The sequence below is a fragment of the Trichechus manatus genome, unplaced genomic scaffold (genome assembly GCF_000243295.1).
Source record: "Trichechus manatus latirostris isolate Lorelei unplaced genomic scaffold, TriManLat1.0 scaffold00087, whole genome shotgun sequence".
In the NCBI taxonomy this organism is placed as follows: Eukaryota; Metazoa; Chordata; class Mammalia; order Sirenia; family Trichechidae; genus Trichechus; species Trichechus manatus.
In genome coordinates, this window is record NW_004444023.1 from 2,371,595 (window position 1) to 2,388,391 (window position 16,797).

Genomic DNA, 16,797 nt, shown 5'->3' on the forward strand with positions numbered 1-16,797 from the left:
GCTGGCTTGTAGCATGGGTCCTCTGGGACCCTCGGGCTCCTCTTCGAGGATTCTGCCCGGATTGGCTGGCACTGAGGGCAAAATAAACCTTCTAGACTGTCAGGGGAGATCGGCTGGACTCCCTTTGATTCCCCGCCCCCTGCCCAAAGCCGATTCTCGCAGCTGTGAGAGTCTGCTGCCCTCTTGAAAGGAAAGTCTGTCATTCCCCTTCCCCAAGACATGCACCCTCCCGCGGCCTCCCTCCCCCAAACACACTATATACACACAGGCCCCTCCCTCCAAGGCTTGGCTGGGCTCTCAGAGGTAGTGGAGGGGGAGCGGGAGTGGGGGGTGCTGGAATGTGAGAAGTTGCAAATTCAAAATGTGCCTCTCCATCAAAGTCTTAGGACTGAGGTCCCAAACTTCTCTCCTCCTTTCTCCAAGCCCCCAGAGCCTGAGTGGAGAGATCAGGGCGGGTGTGCCCCCCTGTGCAAGCGCCCACCTGCTTGTCCGACCCCCCATCCCCCGGGGCTGAACAGAGCTCCCTGAGGGCTGGGGGGAAGGGCAGAGATCTGTGCTGGCCTGGGATGATGGATGGGAGGGGTAAGTTCTAAGACCCCAGGGCTCGGGCCTGGGGTGGGTTCTCCAGAGGAAGTGGGGGTTTATGGGATGGAGCAAGGCTAAGTGTCCGGGAAAAGGGATGGAAGATTCTTTAGTCAGAGGAAGTGTCACTGGTGGGGAGGGTATTTTCTGAGGAGGGACTTGGAAGTGGAAATTTGGAGTTGGAAGTCGTTGCAGAGGTGGTCACCTCTGAGGAGGGACTCAGGAGGCTTTTAAAGGTCAGGCGGGGATGCTGGGATTCTGGGGGAGAATAAACCAAAAATCCCAAATCAGTTGCCCGTGGAGTCGACTCCGACTCATGGCGACCCCATGTGTGTCAGAGTAGAACTACACTCCACAAGGTTTTCAATGGCTGTGATCTTCCAGAAGTAGATTCCGAGGCACCTCTGGGTGGATTCAAACCACCAACCTTTTGGTTGGCAGCGAGTGCTGTTTGCACCACCCAGGGACTTCGGGGGGAGAAAGACTGTTGTTGTTATTAGCTGCTGTTGAGTCGATTCCGCCTAATGACGACCGCATGTGTTACAGAGTAGAACTGCTCACAGGGTTTTCTTAGCTGCAATCTTTACAGAAGCAGATCGCCAGGCCTTTCTTCTGTGGTGCCGCTAGGTGCATTCGTACTGCCAACCTTTAGGTTAGTAGCAGAGCGCTTTAACTGTTTGCACCACCAGTGCTCCTGGAGAAGGATAAAACAAAAACCAAACCCGTTGCCATCAAGTGGATTCCGACTCATAGCGTCCAACCGCCGACCTTTCGGTTAGCAACCATAGCTCTAAACCACTGTGCCACCAGGGCTCCCACTTGGAGAAGGATAAGGGAGGTTAAATCCCAGGCGAAAGAGAGGCTGAATCTTTGGGGGAGAAGGAGCGTGACTCTCAGGAGAGGCAGGCTGAGTGTCCGTGCAGAAGAGGCCGAGTCTTTGGGGAGGAAGAAGGCTGCGTCCCAGGGGCGGAGGCCGAGTCCCGGAGGAACAAGGAGCTGGTCCAGATCAGGTGCAGCCAAGTCTGCTTGGGGAGAGTCTCCGGGGAGGGGCCGAGCCCGGGGGTCCTAGAAGCCCCTGATGTGGCAGTAGGCCTCCAGGCTAGCGAAGAGGATATAGAGGAACCAAAGCCCTAGAAAGAGCGCGGTGGTGGCGAGCTTGGGGCCGCGGGGGCCACCCAGCTCCCCGCCGATGTGTGGCCGGCGGCGGTACAGCAGCACAGCTATGCCCACGAAGGCGAAGACGGTGAAGAGCGTGACAGAGAAGGCCAGCGTGCCCGTGCGCACCTCGAACGAGCGGCCCTGCGCCGCCCAGTACACGGCGGCCACCGACCAGGCCACGCCCAGGCCCAGGAACACGTTCACCGCGTTGGAGCCCGTCACGTTGCCGATGGACGCATCGGCGCACTGGTCCTGCAGCGCCGCCACCTTGCTGGCGAACGTGTCTGCGGGAGCAAGGGCACAGTGGGTCAGAGGGGCGCCGCGTTTCCCCCCCGGCAGAGGGTGACATCCACCCTGCCACGTCGCCTGCTTTCCATCAGACCCAACACCCGGCCCCCATCCCTAGATGGCCCAGTGCCGGTGTAACTACCATCAAGGCCTGCTTCTGAAGGCCTCGCCCCTATTCCTGCAGCTCCGGGCAGACACCGAGGGCCTAAGGCCTTGATCCCGTCCAATGCAAAGTCTGTCAACCATCGCTCCGGCTGCTCTCTACAGGATCAGCTGTCTGCTTTCTATGGGACTTGTCTGCCTTCCATTGGATCTGCTGCCTGCTTTGTCTGGAATTCACTTCCTGCTTTCTATGGGACTTGTCTGCATTCTATGGGATCCACTGCCCGCTTTCCGCGGGACTCCCCGCCTGCTTTCTATGAGATTCATTGCCTGATTTTTATGAGACCCACTGTCTGCATTCTAGGGGCCCCACTACCTGCTTTCTCTGGGACTCACTGCCTACTTTCTCTGGGATTCACTGCCTGATTTTTATGGACTCACTGCCTGATTTCTATGGGAGCCGCTGCCTGATTTCTATGGGTCCTGCTGCCTGCTTTCTCTAGGACCTGCTGCCTGCTTTCTCTGGGACCTGCTGCTTGCTTTCTCTGGGACTCACTGACTGCTTTCTGTGGGACTCACCGCCTGCTTTTTTCTATGTGATTCATTGCCTGATTTTTATGAGACCCACTGTCCGCATTCTAGGGGACCCGATGCCTGCTTTCTATGGAATTCACTGCCTGCTTTCTATGAGACTCACTGCCTGCTTTCTATGGGACTCACTGCCTGCTTTCTATGGGACTTGTATGCATTCTATGGGATCCACTGTCTGCTCTCTGTGGGACTCACTGCCTCTTTTCTATGGACCTCATTACCTGCTTTCCATGGACCCACAGCCTGTTTTGCTAGGGGTCCAATCATCCCAGGGGCACTTGGCTGGACAAGATGAGTGTCAGGCCCCATCTATATGCAATCCGTTTCCTGCCTCTCCCCCTGAATTTCTCTCAGGTGTCCAGCCTGGTCCCTATGGCCTCCACCCAGTCCTGAAACATCTTGCCAGCCAAAGTCTCTGGTGTGGAAAGTGGGCACCAGAAAACCATGGGCAAGACACCTCATCCCCGCTGCCTGCTTTCTAGTCCTATCTCTGTAGTGCCACCATCTGCTTAGCATTGATATGGAAAGCAGGGGTGTCAGGCCCTACCACCCCCATCTTCCCACCCCTGCAAGAATGTCAATTTCTGCAACCTTATTTCTAAGGGACCCTCCCTCAGGTTTGTTTTTGGAGGGGGATCATGGCCAGTGTGTCTCTACGGACATACTCTATGGTTTCTGAGTCCCCGCTGCCTTATTTCTATGGCGCCCCTCCTCCAACATCTGATTCTGACTCTGCCCCATCATCTTAGTTCTTTGAGATTCATTGGCCTGGTTGCTGTCATGACCCACCAACATGTTTGCATGGAAACCTTCCATCTGGTTTCGTAGGGGTAAGTAGTAGCATCTTGTTTCCTGGGAACCCACTGAATGGTTTCTATCAAATCCCCACCTTATTTCTAAGGGACCTCTCTCCCAACACCTATCTCTTCAATGCCCAATTCTATGGAATTGGTTGTCTGGTTTCTACCATTCCCCACCGCCTTAGTTCTATGGGACATTCCACCTGGTTTCTTTCAGGGAGGAGGTTTGCATATGGAATCTATGAGACATCCCTCTGCCTCATTTCTACTATGCCCCACCACCTTGTTTCTATGGAACCCACTATATGGCTTCTCTATGATGCCACCAACGATCTTTCTCTTATGCTCCATTACCTTGCTTCCAAGGTGCCCCCTGCCTGGCGCCTCTGAGACCCTGCCCCAACAAGCAGTCCCCCCGGGGTGTTACCAGGGATTGAGGTGCCCAGGGCCACGAAGACAACAGCGTTGACAGAGTCCTTGAGGCCAACAGTGCAGCCAAAGTGGGAGGCGAGGTCCCCGATGAGGGCGGTGAGCAGGCCAATGACCAGGATGCAGACACCAAAGCAGGCCCAGCCATGGCAGTACTCGGTGGGGGGCACGCAGGCAAACAGCACCTTCCAGAACACCGTCAGGAAGTGCATCACGTAGTCAAAGCAGGACGGCAGCCGCTCCTCCCGAGACCCATCTTCCTCCTCCTCCTCGTCCCCTGCGGGCACATGACTCAGCTGAGGCACACACCCAGGCCTCCTTCTGCCTCACCTACAGAGCTTCCATTTGATTTTCCTTCCAGACAGTGAGTCCCATAAAAATAATTGCTTTCCCAGAATCCTTTGAAGGTAGCTGTGGCATATCAGCAGCTAAAAATATTTACTTTCCCAGAAACCCCTGCAGCTAGGAGTGTATGTGCCCAGGTAAAAATATTTACTTTCCCAGAATGCCTTGAAGCTAGAGGAGGCCATGCACTGAGATAAATATATCCAGCTTCCCAGGACCCCTTGCAGCGACAGGTAGCTATATCTCTAGCTAAAAATATTCCTTTTCCCAGAAGCCCCTGCAAATAGCAATAGTCATGAACTCAGCTAAAAATATTCAGTTTCTCAGATTCATTGCAGCTAGTAGTAACTATATGCCCAGCTAAAGATACTCACTTTCCCAGAATCCTTTGCAGCTATAAACAGCTATGTCCTCAAATAAAAATACTAATTTTCCCAGAATTCTTTGGAGCGAACAATAACCATGTCCCTAGATAAAAATATTCACTTTCCCAGAATCCCTTGCAACCAGGGGTGCCCATATCCTAGCTAAAAATATTACTTTTCCCAGAGGCCCTTGCATGTGCAATAACCATATACTCAGCTAAAAATATTCAGTTTCTCAGATTCATTGCAGCTAGCGGTAGCCATGTGCCCAGGTAAAGATACTCACTACTCACTTTCCAGAATCCCCTGCAATTGGAGATAGTCATGCCCCTGGATAAAAACAACCACTTTCCCAGAACTCCTTGCAGTTAGGGGTGGCTACGTCCTCAGCTAAACACTTGCTTTCCCAGGACCCCTTGCAGCAGTGGCCACGTGACCCAATCTGGCAATGAGACATACATAGAGGGTTTCTGGAAAGCTTCTGCTTTCCTGATATGGGCACTGTGTTATGGATGTGTGTATTCAGCTTTGTAAAGGATGCCTCAAACTCGGAGTTGTTTGTGTAATCTATTGTGACCTAACTTAATCTGCTTTTGACTTGCTTGTGTCGTTTGAAAGGGCATGTGTGAATGAAATACTTCTTAAATCTTGCCCTAAAATGATAAGCATAAGGCGAGTGGGAAGCAGTGAACACACTTGTGTGTGCCAAGCAGTGAATCTAGGACACTGGTAAGAAATCTTGTGACCTCGGACCACTCAGAGCAACACTATATACTATCCAGCCTCTTCCTATGGAGCAATCTGAATTCTCCTCTCCAAGAACCATCAGAATATCAGCCAGCAGAGGCCACCTGGTGGCAGGGAAAGAGACTGACCAAATCAGGGACTCAGGTCCGATGCCTCTTTCCCCCTTTTCTAGCTCTCTGAGCCACTTAGCTTGTTAAAGAAATAAATGCTTGAATGTGTAAAGGCTTAAGTGAATGGTTTGTGTGGTTTCTGGGTTGTGCTCCTGCATGCTACATCTCAGAGACTGAGGTTTTTGCTGCAACCCAAGGAAAATGGAATTTGAAACTAAAATTGGGGCACATTGTCCCTTCTGGCTTCTCTGCTTCCTCTTTCTTCCTGCCTGGAATATAAACTTCATACCTAGAGGTGCAGCAGCCATGTTGCAACCATGAGGGCAAAAGCTGAGAATGGGAAGGAGAAATAAAGGAGCCTGGGCTCTCAGTGACATTACTGAGCTGCTGTACCAACTCCTTATTGCCTCCTACAGATTTTTTTTTTTTTTTTTTTTTTGGTTCCACGAGAAAAACTCCTGTGAGCTTAAGCCACTTGTGGTTGAATTTTCTGTTGCTTGTTGCTGAATGCATTTCTACCTGAACCAGAGTGAGACACAGCCCAGGTCAGAGCAGGGGAGGCTACACTCTTGGGATGGAGGGGCTGCTATCACTGCATCTCTTGGGGCTTCTCCCTGCCCTGCTTCAAATCCTGCTGTGGCTCCCTACTGCCCTCAGACTCAAGCTGCATTCCTGGGCTGGGCATTCAAGGTCCTGCAGGGCTCTGCTTACATCTCCAGCTTCTCCCCTCTAGAGGGAGCATGTGGCTAGTATGCCTGTGGTTCTGGTGCCACCTCTCTGGAGTCAAACCCTGGATCTGCTACCTGTCAGCTGTGTGCTCTTAAATGAGCATCTTGACCTCTCTGAGTCTCAGGGTGCTTATCTGAGAAGCGAGAGGAATAATTGAAGCTGCCTCCAGAGACGGTTGTAACGATTAAATGATTCAGTCCATGGAATGTGTTCTCAGCAGTGCCAGGCACATCTCAAGTGCTATTGTTATTGTTGTGGTTGATATTATTGACAGCTCTTTTTGGTGCTTGGGAGAATTCAAAGATGCTTGAATCCAAGTCCAGCCTGCAAGGAGCTTACAGTCCAGGAAGGGAGGTAAAGGAAATACGAAAGCACCTCTAAGTGCAAGATGGGACATGATTTATCCCCTAAAGTAGCCAGAGCATGTTAATACCACCATCTTCTTCATCATCATCATCATCATCATCGTCCTCACCACCATCATGATTATTATTACTGTTACTATTATCATCCTTACTGTTATCCTGCCTCCACTCCAATACTTCCTCTGAGCCAATCACCTGGTTCCTATCAAACCACAGCTGGATATAGGTTGTGCCTCCATGATCATCTCTTGCCTACACTTTCAGTTTTGCTCCACCCTCTAGCTCAGCTAAACCCCCAGAGGAAATGTTCTAACACTCAAAGAGCCCCTTCTCCTGCTCTCCACTGTTCTCATAAGAAAGCTCAAGCAGGAGGCAGTAAGGAGTTGGTGCAGCAGCTCACTAATGACATCAAGAGCCCAGGCTCCTTCTTTATTTCTCCTTCCCATTCTCAGTTTTTGCCCTAATAGTTACAGTATGGCTGCTGCACCTCCAGGCATCAAGACTATGTTCCAGGCAGGAAGAAAGAGGAAGCAGGGAAGCCAGAAGGGACAGCGTGGCCCAATTTTAGTTTGACCATCTCATGCCTACACTTTTGGTTTTACTCCACCCTCTAGCTCAGCTAAACCCCCAGAGGGACTGTTCTAACGCTCGAAGAGCCCCTTCTCCAGCTCCACGCTGTTCTCAGAATAAAGCTCAAGTTCCCCACAACATTCAAAGAGATTCTGCGTGGCCCATTCCGTACCAGCTGTAACAGCCTCAACTCAAACCACAGCCCATCCTCTGGCTTTTCCTTCCAGAAGCTTTCTTTTGCCCTGTGATTCTATTCCACTCAAAAATCCCCCATAGCTCCCTAGCACACTCAGGATGACACCCAAGCTCCCTTCTGTGACTGGTAAGGACCTGCGGTCTGCCAGCCTCAACCCCTGCCTCTTCCCCACACCCGGGACTAGTCACCCTTCCCCAAAGGTGCCATGTTGTTGCTGCTGGGTGCTGTCGATTCTGACTCATAGAAACTCTATAGGACAGAGTAGAACTGCCCCATAGGGTTTCCTAGGCTGCAATCTTTACAGGAGCAGATCGCCAGGTCTTTCTCCCACAGAGCCACTGGGTGGGTTCGAACCACCAACCTTTTGGTTAGCTGCTGAGTAGTTAACCACTGTGCCACCAGCGCTCCTTAATATGCCAGAAGCTTTCACATTTCCAGATTTTTGTTCTTGGCTTGCCCTCTGCCTAAACACCCTCCCTGTCATCTCCCTCCTCCTGGTTAACTTCTATTCCCATTTGAAGACTCAGCTCAGATGCTCCCTCCTCCAGGAAGCCCTCCCTGACTTCCAGGTGGGGTCAGGCACCTCCTCCCCCTGGGCTCCCGTGGCTCCCTGAGATTCCCCCGCTCCGGGTCCTCACTGTCTGGGTATAGGTCAGTCTCCCCTACCAGACTGTCATCCCAAGGACGGGAGGATATGGCCAGGGATGTCTTGGTCACCACTGTGTCCCCATCAATGTCCTTCATAGGGCCGGGCACAGAGGATCTCCCAGAAATATATGTCAAAACAATGTGGCTTCAGAGGAAAATGTCATCTCATATTATTAGGCCTGCCCCCTGGTGTCTCCAGGCCTGCTACCTGGCATCTCTCCATCTCCGAAGGCTGGTTTCTGTAGATCCCACCCACCAATTTCTTTCCAACCACAATTTCTCCTGTGTTTTCAGTCCCCACCAGCTGGTCTCCCCTGGGCCTCCCTACGGAAAACTTGATGTCATGTAAAGATCAAAATCTCTGAGTTCCAACTCTGGCCCTTTCTGGACTCCCCGTGGGACCTCAGGCCAGTCCCTCTCTGTCTCTGAGCCTCAGTTTCCCCAATCTGTCTCACAAGGGCCCAGCGTTGGGCTCCAAGATTCAATCAGTGAATCCAAGTGTCATAGTGTCTCTGGCCACAGGGGGGCATTGTGGGCCCGTCTGAGGCTAAAGGAGGTGGGAACCACACAGGTGGGAGAGCGCTGGGTGCCATGGTGACTGTCTCTGTGGCAACAGAGGAGGCCAGGCTCCATCTGGGGTGGCCACACCATTTTACCTGCCCCCTACCCCCCAACATCTGACACAGGGAGGAAGCCCAGGCCAGGTCCCCTCCTCCCCTCAGCCCAGCTCCCAAAAAACCAGCCTCCTCCCCTCGGCTCTCTCTGTCTCTGCTCCTGTCTCATGTGCCTTTCTCTCTGTGTGTTCTGATGGCTCTCTGTCCCCTCTCAGGTCCTCTCTGTTCACTGGCTGTTCATTTCCTATGTCTCTCATTTTTTCTCTGTGTCTCAGTCTCTCTGTGTCTCTGTCTCTCCGTGTTTGGACCTGTTTCCTGTCTTTTCCTTTGTCTTTCTGTCTCTTTCTCTGTATTTATCTTTCCATCTGTTTCCCTGTGTGTCTTCTGTCCCTCTTCTCTGTCTCTGTCTTTCACTCCGTTTCTCTTCCCCTTCTTCCTCTGTCACTGTCTCTCCCTTTCTCTGTCTTGTAATTCATATTTCTCCCTCTCTGTCTTTGTCTGTCTGTTCACCTCCTGCTCACTCTCCCTATGCCTCCTTCTATGTCTTTCTCGCTTTCTCTTCTTTTTTATTCCTTCCTTTCCCTTCCCTTCCCTCTCTAGTTTTTTCTCTCTCTCTCCATCTTTCTCTTTTCTGCTCTCTCCTCCCTCCCCACTTACCTGCGCTCACCGTAATTGCCTCTAAAAACTGCTCCCTCCACGAATGGGTCCCAATCACCAAAGCCAAGTTCGTCTTCTTGATGAGTTTATCCACCGTATTCTGGGGGCGAAAGGATGGGAGGGGGAGAGAGCACTGCTCATGGGCACCCCAGGGCAGCTTCATGAGAGGTGCTGGGCTGGGGACTCACACCTCCTTCTCAGAGGTCTTCAATCTTCCATGCCCAGTTCTACTAAAACCAAACCAAACCCATGGCCGTCAAGTTGATTCCAATGCATGGCGACCCCATGTGTGACAGGGTAGAACTGCTTCATAGGGTTTTCTTGGCTTTAATCTTTACGGAAACAGATGGCCAGGCCTTTTTTACACAGTTGCTGCTGGGTGGGTTCGAACTGCCAACCTTTATGTTAGCAGTGGATCGCAGACCATTTGACCCACCCAGGGACCCTAGCAAGAAGGGAGGTGTGTGCTGTCCGCGGTGCTGATAGTGGGACCCGGAGGCTGTCCTCTGCCCTGTGGTCACCCAGTCCTTGTGACCCTCATGGCTCCTCCTCTCCAGGACCCTCCCCAAGGAAATGACTCCAGGAAGGCAATGCCCCAGAAAAATCACCTTAAAATCATATGACTCCTCGATTATGACCTCCAGCCGACAGTTTTCCCCAAGAACTGGCTTGCCCATCTCTGCTATCCTCCGCGCCTCCTCCTCCTCGGCTGTCAGCTTCCTGTCCCCGTCACCTGCAGCATGAGGGATAGCAGTTAGACTCCACAGAGGCCTCACGGGGCCTGCGATTCCCTCACTCCCTGTTCCCATACAAGAAGTCCTGTCTGTTCTCTGGGAAGCCTCTTGGTGCCCTCTCCCAGCTTCCCCACCCTCTCCCCCAAGTCTGGAGATCCAGCCCTCGGGAGCTGGCCCATGAAGTTGAGACGATAGACTCTGGGGTTCAGATGCTGGGGCTGTGTGATCTTGGGCAATGCCTTATCCTCTCTGTGCCTCAGTTTCCATATCTGTAAAATGGGCACAATAACAGTATCTACCTCATATAGAGTGGCTGTGAGAGTTAAACTAAGAAAACCCCTTGCTGTCGAGTCAATTCTGACTCATAGTGAGCCTGTAGGACAGAGCAGAACTGCCTCACAGGGTTTCCAAGGCTTTAATCTTTACGGAAGCAGACTGCCACATCTTTATCCTCTGGAGTGGCTGGTGGGTTCACACTCCCGAACTTTTGGTTAGCAGCTGGGCGTTTAACCACTGTGCCACCAGGGCTCCTTTTGGGACAGTTAAATGAGTTAATTCACATGAAGTGCTTAGAACAGTGCCTACGACCAAACAAATATCCAGTAGATGTTATTTTATTTATTATCATCACCACCAACATCCTTGAGGGTACAGGCCTGGTCCCTACACCCAAGCTCTGGAAACGTTCTAGAGTGTGTTTGGGGTGGTAAGGAAAGGGGAGGATACCCGATTTCTTGGACCCAGATCCATCTACAACCTGGCCCTGAGTTCATTTATTTCCCCAAAGCCAGTTGATCTTTTTTCCAAGCTCAGCACCAACACAGCTCTAACTCTGGTCCCCAGCCTGAGCTTGTCTCCATCTGTGACTCCACATGTAATTCTGTCACCATCCCTGACCCAAAATCCCAACTCCCAACCCTGGATCTGACTTCACTCCAATCCTGGCACCAAATCTCAACCTAAATCTTACCCTAACCTGACGCATCGATAACCCCAAGCTCCCAAACTCCAACTCCAGATCTGACTCCAGTCCCAATCCCACGTCTAACCCCAACCCTGGTGCCATCACTAACAAAGGACTTGACCATGTGGCAGAGATGCTGTGTGTTCACATGAACCTGTTTCCATTTACTCTTGGGCACATGACTGGACTACATTTCCCAGTCTTCCTTGCAGTTGAGTGTGGCCATGTGACCAAGTATGGCCAATAGAAAGAGGGCAGCAGTGAAGACCGGTACTTCCAGTCTTGGCCCATAAAAGCCTCCCATGTGAACCTCCACACTCTCTTGCCCTGGTTACCTGCGGGATGCAGAGGCTCCAGTAAGAATGCCAACACTCCAGGGGATGGCAGAGCCAAAGATGGAGTAATCGCATGGAAGAAACCACCCACCAACTAGGAACACTCTCATAAAACTTTGCCTGAGCAAGAAATAGCGTTTACTGTGTTAAGCTACTGGGATTTGGGGGGTGGGGGGATGGTCTGTTTGTTACAGCAGCTGGTATTAATTACCCTAACTAATACAATCTTTATTCCAACCTTAATCATGACTCCAAACCCCAATTCTGATCTTGACCTCAAAACTATGCTGTTGCTATCTCCAAGCCTGATCTTAACTCCAACTCTTACTCCAATCTCTGACCCTGGCCCTAATTCTAACCACTACCCCCTCAAACTCTCTCACCTCAAACTCCAACTTCAGTTTAAGCTAAATATGATTCTAAATTCTAATCTGATCCCACCACAAATCCATCTAGACTCTAACCTTGACCCAGTCCTAACCCTAATCCTAAACACCCAGTCCTAATCAGTCCTAAGCCTGATTCCCTCTGAATCCACCATAAGCCCAGATCTGATTCTATGACTTACCTTTTCCCCTAACCTTGACTTCAAACTTAACTCTGGTTTCCAAACCCCAAATCTGACCCTACCCCTAACTGTGACCCCAACTTCACACTGGTCCCACCTCTAACTCTAAGGCTTGCTCCAGCCCTCACCCAGCCCCAAATCTACCCTTATCTCATCTCCAACTTGCATCAAACCCAACCTGGAAGGGTAGCTTGAGGCTCTGACCCTCCCCACTCCAGTTTCCCCCTCCGGTGGCTCCTCCCCAGCCAAACCCCAGAGAAAGTGACTTTACTCACCTTGATTGAGTAGCAGAGCTGGGGAGAGACAGAGACAGGGAGAAAGTGAGATCACTTCCCTGGGGTGCTCCAGTCCATGAGCTTGAAGGAGCCCCCATAATTGAGTCCCCAGGGGACCCCCAACCCTGGACCTCTGGACCTCTTACCTCTCCCACAGCCCACCCATGCCCCCTCACCTGAAATCCCTCGCTTTAGCCACTGGGGCTGGCCCAGCTCGATGAAGAAATTATCCTTTTTCTCATATTCCTCGTCATCAACTATCTTCACCTGAAGAGTTTTCCTGGGGTGAGGGTGAAGGGGAGAATACCCAGCGTAAGGCCCCCTCCCTGATTCGCCAGATAACTCTCCTATTAGACACTCAGCTGCTTGAGCACTGGAGTCCCTGGGTGGCACAAACGGTTAAGCATTCAGCTGCTAATCAAAAGGCTGGTGGTTCGAATCCACCCAGAGGTACCTTGGAAGAAAGGCCTGGTGATCTCCTAAAAAGCAAGCCATTGAAAACCCTATGGAGCACAGTTCTACTCTGACACACGTGGAGTCGCCATGAGTTGGAGTTGACTCGATAGCAACAGGTTTGATTTGGTTTTTTGGTTTTCTTGAGTGCCTGCTCTCTCCCAGGTTCTGTGTGGTACTTAACACCCATGATGTCATTTAATCCTTACAGGGACCCTAGGAGGGAGATTCTATTATTATCCCCATTTGACAGAAACAGGTGAGGATGCTGAGGTAAAGTGAGGCAACTTGAGCTGACAGATCAGAGAGGATTTGAATTTCTATCTGTTAGAATGCAGTCTGAACCTCTCCCCCAGATTCATCACCACGCCTCCATCTCCACAATGCCAGCCACCATCATTCCCAGCCCAGACTGTTGCCAGCCAACCAACCGGTTGCTGTCAAGTCAATTCCAACTCATGGCAACCGCATGTTTCACAGTAGATCTGGGCTCCATAGGGTTTTCATGGCTATCACTTTTCAGAAGCGGGCCTTTCTTCCGAGGTACCTCTGGGTGGGTTTGAACCACCAAACTTTTGGTTAGTAGCCCAGCGTTTAACCATTTGCGCCACCCAGGGCCTCCACAATTGCCTCCTAAACAATCTCCATGCATCAGCCCTCACTGTCCACAGTCTGTTCTCCAAACAGCAGCCTGAGGGATCCCAATAAAACTTAAGTCAGACTGGGTCCTTCCTCTGCTCAAAACCTTTGCATGGCTCCCATCTCACCCACAGTAAAAGCCAAAGTCCAGGGCCACCTGTGATCTGGCCCTTGTTCCCTCCCTGTCCTCCAACTCCCTTCCCCTCGCTCCCTTCACTAGTCACACTGGCCCAGTCGTGCCTCCAGGCCTTTGCACTGGCTGTTCCCTCTGCTTAGAACACTCTTCCCCCACTTCCTTTAGTTCTTTGCTCAAACTTCACCTTCTCAGCTAGGTCCATGCTGACCTCAGGGCCTTTGCACTGGCTGTTCCCTCTGCTTAGAACACTCTTCCCCCACTTCCTTTAGTTCTTTGCTCAAACTTCACCTTCTCACTGAGGCCCACTCCAACCGCCTTATTTAATACTAGTCTGTCCCTGCCCACTACTCCAGCACTCCTGGCCCCTTTACGCTTCTCTGTGTCCTTTTTTCCCATATCATCTTCAAACACACTAACATAGTTATTTATTCCCTACATTGTTTGCTATTTGCCTCTCTGCATTAAATGCAAGTTCCCCCAGGGCAGTGATCTTTGTGTTTGTTCTTTGCTGTATCGCCAGCACTTAGCACAGGGCCTGGCATATCGTATGCCCTCAGTGAATATCTGTGGATTTGAATCCTTCCGCCCAGGAGACCCTCAGCTTCCTGCCCTCTGTCCCAATCCCACTGGGAGGGTTAACTGACTGCTAATTGATTTTGTCAGCATCCCTGCTGCCATGGTAACCAGAGGCTGGCAGGGGAGGCACAGCCAGAAGTTACCCTTATCCTTCAGGCACATAATTCTGCACCACCACCACCCCCGCCCCCAGCAATCACAAAGACCCACAACCCCAGAATGTCAACAGCTCTGCCACCAGCATCTGTCCCAGTTGTAGATACCATGTGGTCCCACAAGGCCTGGCCCCAGAACCCAGAAACGCAAACACCCAGCCCACACAGTCACCCGATAGAGGAAGCACAGCCAACTGCACAGCCCCCGCACCATCACACCCCACAGCCATTCCACATGCAGTGGCAAAATCGCACAGCCCAGATGCCCACTGTTAGCGCAACACACTCGTCCCAGCCTCAGCGACACCCCCAACCCCCAGAGCCCCCCGTGGTATTATCGAGACCTCCTTCTCCTTGTATCTCACTCTTTAGGACTCTTGGCGTCTGTTTATCTCCTTCCATGTCTCTCTCTAAGGAGCCCTGGTGGCGCAACAGTTAAGTGAAAGGTTGGCAGTTCAAACCCACCAGCGGCTCCAAGGGAGAAAGACCTGGCGATCTGCTCCCATAAAGATTACAGCCTAGGAAACCCTGTGGGGCAGTTCTACTCTGTCACATGGGGTCGCTATGAGTCGGAATCAACTGGGCAGCAACCAACAACAACAGCGTGTCCCTCACTGTGTCTCGACCTCTCTTTCAGGCTTCTGTTCTCTCTGCCTACCTCTTAGCCTCTCTCTGTCTCTCCCACCTGACTGTGTCTCTCATTCCCCAGTGGTCTCTCTGTGTCTCTGACTCTGTCTCAGTCTCTCCTTGTTTGTCTGCCTTATATGTGTTTCTCTCTTTGCCTCTGTCTCTCAGTGTCTATACCCATGAGAACGGAATAACCAAAGTCAACACAATCTCACAGTCGTTCAACAGACACGTCTCAACACACAAACATGCATGGGACACAGTGACACCTGTGTAAACACAGGATGGTCATGTGAGGCCACATGCTCGCCTCCACCCTCGCCCCCTCCTGGTTCCAGGATATTTTAAATTTTCGGTGGGTGTAAAAAACAGCCACCCCCGCCCTCAGGAGTGGGCTAGGAGCTGTCCTCGGTGCTGAAATACAGCAGTGACCCAGAGGGTCTCCTGAGAGAGAAGCCTCGCCCACCCTGACAGACGCAGACAGCCACCAGCAGGATGACACGCTGACAGGGTGAAACACACACCTCTGACGCACATGCTCTTGCACACACGCTGGGACCCACTGACAGGCAGTGACTGACACGCGCATCAACAGGCTCCCTGGCAGGGTTGCCCTAGCGGGACACAGGAGGAGAAACTCAACCGGCAGGGGACAGACAGCACGAGGGACTCGAGCTAGACAAGGGCAGGATTTCCTGAGATGAAAGGAAGCCGACTTCCTCTACGGCCCTGACATTCTGTCACCCTCACGCCCTGCCCTCCTTGTTTTACCTGGAAACCCCACTCTGCCGCCCATCGCGGCCTCTGGATCTTAGTTCAGATCCAGTCTCTCTCTCATCCTCCAGGCCCCTACTGTCTCTCCACGTCTCTTGCTGACTCACACTCTTTTCTTTCTGTAGCATCATGGGGATCTCCTCCCTGGGTCTCACTGAGTTTCTCTCCGTCCACGTTTCTCTCTCTCCCCGCATCTCTCTCCCTTTTAGTCTTCCTCACTCTCAGGATCTCACTCTCTCTGTCTCTCCTTCTCTCTGTGTATCTCCGCCTCTCAGTTTCCTCCTCCTTTTGCCTCTGTCAAGGAGCCCTGGTGGTGCAGTGGTTAAAGAGCTCAGCTGCTAACTGAAAGGTCAGCGGTTCGAACCCACCCAGCAGCTCTGCAGGAGAAAGACCTGGCAAACTGTTCCTGTCAAGATTAAAACCTAGACAACTCTATGGGGCAGCTCTACTCTGTCACATGGGGTCACTATGGGTTGGAATTGATGGCAACGGGCTTTTTGCCCTTGTCTCTAATGTTCTCTCTGTCCTGTCCCTCTCTCCGTCTCTGACTCTCCTTGTCGCTATCCCTTTCTCTGTCCTCTCTGTGTCTGTCTTGTTCTCTCTCTCTCTCACATTCTCTCCCCATTACCCGTCTCTCAGCATCTCTCCCTGCATCCCTGTGTTGATCCTGCCTGGGCCGCACCTCCAGCCTGGCTGCTCTACAGCGCCTCTAATTAGCGCCTGCTCGTCAGAAGGATGTGTTTCCTTAAAAGCTAATTAGCCTCCTGTTCTCTGCCTCCTGAAGCCACAGCTGGAAGCTCAGGTGGGGGCGGGGGACAGAGAGGGTGTCCCAGCCTGGGGAAGCCACACAGTGGGAGGAGAAGGTCTGTGGGGTGCCAGCAGTAGGAGGGAAGCGGGTTAGACTACAGGAAGGACCACAGCAAGCAGAAAGACAACTCTCCTCATTCTCCAGGAGTCTTGGGTGTGAAAGATGGGGCCTGGGATGGCACCCCTAGCCCCCAACCCAAGTTCTAAACAAATCCAAGACAGAGAGACCAAGCCAGACAGAAAAAAACAAGGAGAGGTATGGAGAGTCGTGATTAAATCTAACTGGAGTCAGAGAGCTATATACTGGGGACAGACACACAGAGGGAGATGGCCCGGGAGTGAGAAACAGAGATGAAAGGAGAGATGGAGAGATAGAGAGAGCAGTGAGAAGCTGAGGCCCCGAGCTGGAAGAGAGAGGAGGGCGCGCGGCGGGGGCTCCGCTGGGGGGGAGGAGCGTG

General features: G+C 52.0%; 1 protein-coding gene across 3 annotated transcripts in view; it reads right to left on the reverse strand.

Annotated features, from left to right (window-relative positions):
- Positions 1 to 1,523: 1,523 nt before the first annotated feature.
- Positions 1,524 to 16,797, reverse strand: part of SLC8A2 (solute carrier family 8 member A2) — a 35,233-nt gene continuing 19,959 nt past the window's right edge. The window contains exons 4-9 of one of the 3 annotated variants that reach the window (XM_023736151.1): positions 12,349 to 12,452; positions 12,173 to 12,190; positions 9,905 to 10,029; positions 9,297 to 9,396; positions 3,949 to 4,227; positions 1,524 to 2,024 (exon numbers count right to left, since the gene is read on the reverse strand). In XM_023736151.1, coding sequence (XP_023591919.1) covers positions 1,648 to 2,024; positions 3,949 to 4,227; positions 9,297 to 9,396; positions 9,905 to 10,029; positions 12,173 to 12,190; positions 12,349 to 12,452 — 1,003 coding nt within the window. In that variant the 3' untranslated portion in view covers positions 1,524 to 1,647. The remainder of the gene's footprint in view (positions 2,025 to 3,948; positions 4,228 to 9,296; positions 9,397 to 9,904; positions 10,030 to 12,172; positions 12,191 to 12,348; positions 12,453 to 16,797) is intronic. The other 2 variants (XM_023736150.1, XM_004381612.1) reach the window with 2 other exon arrangements.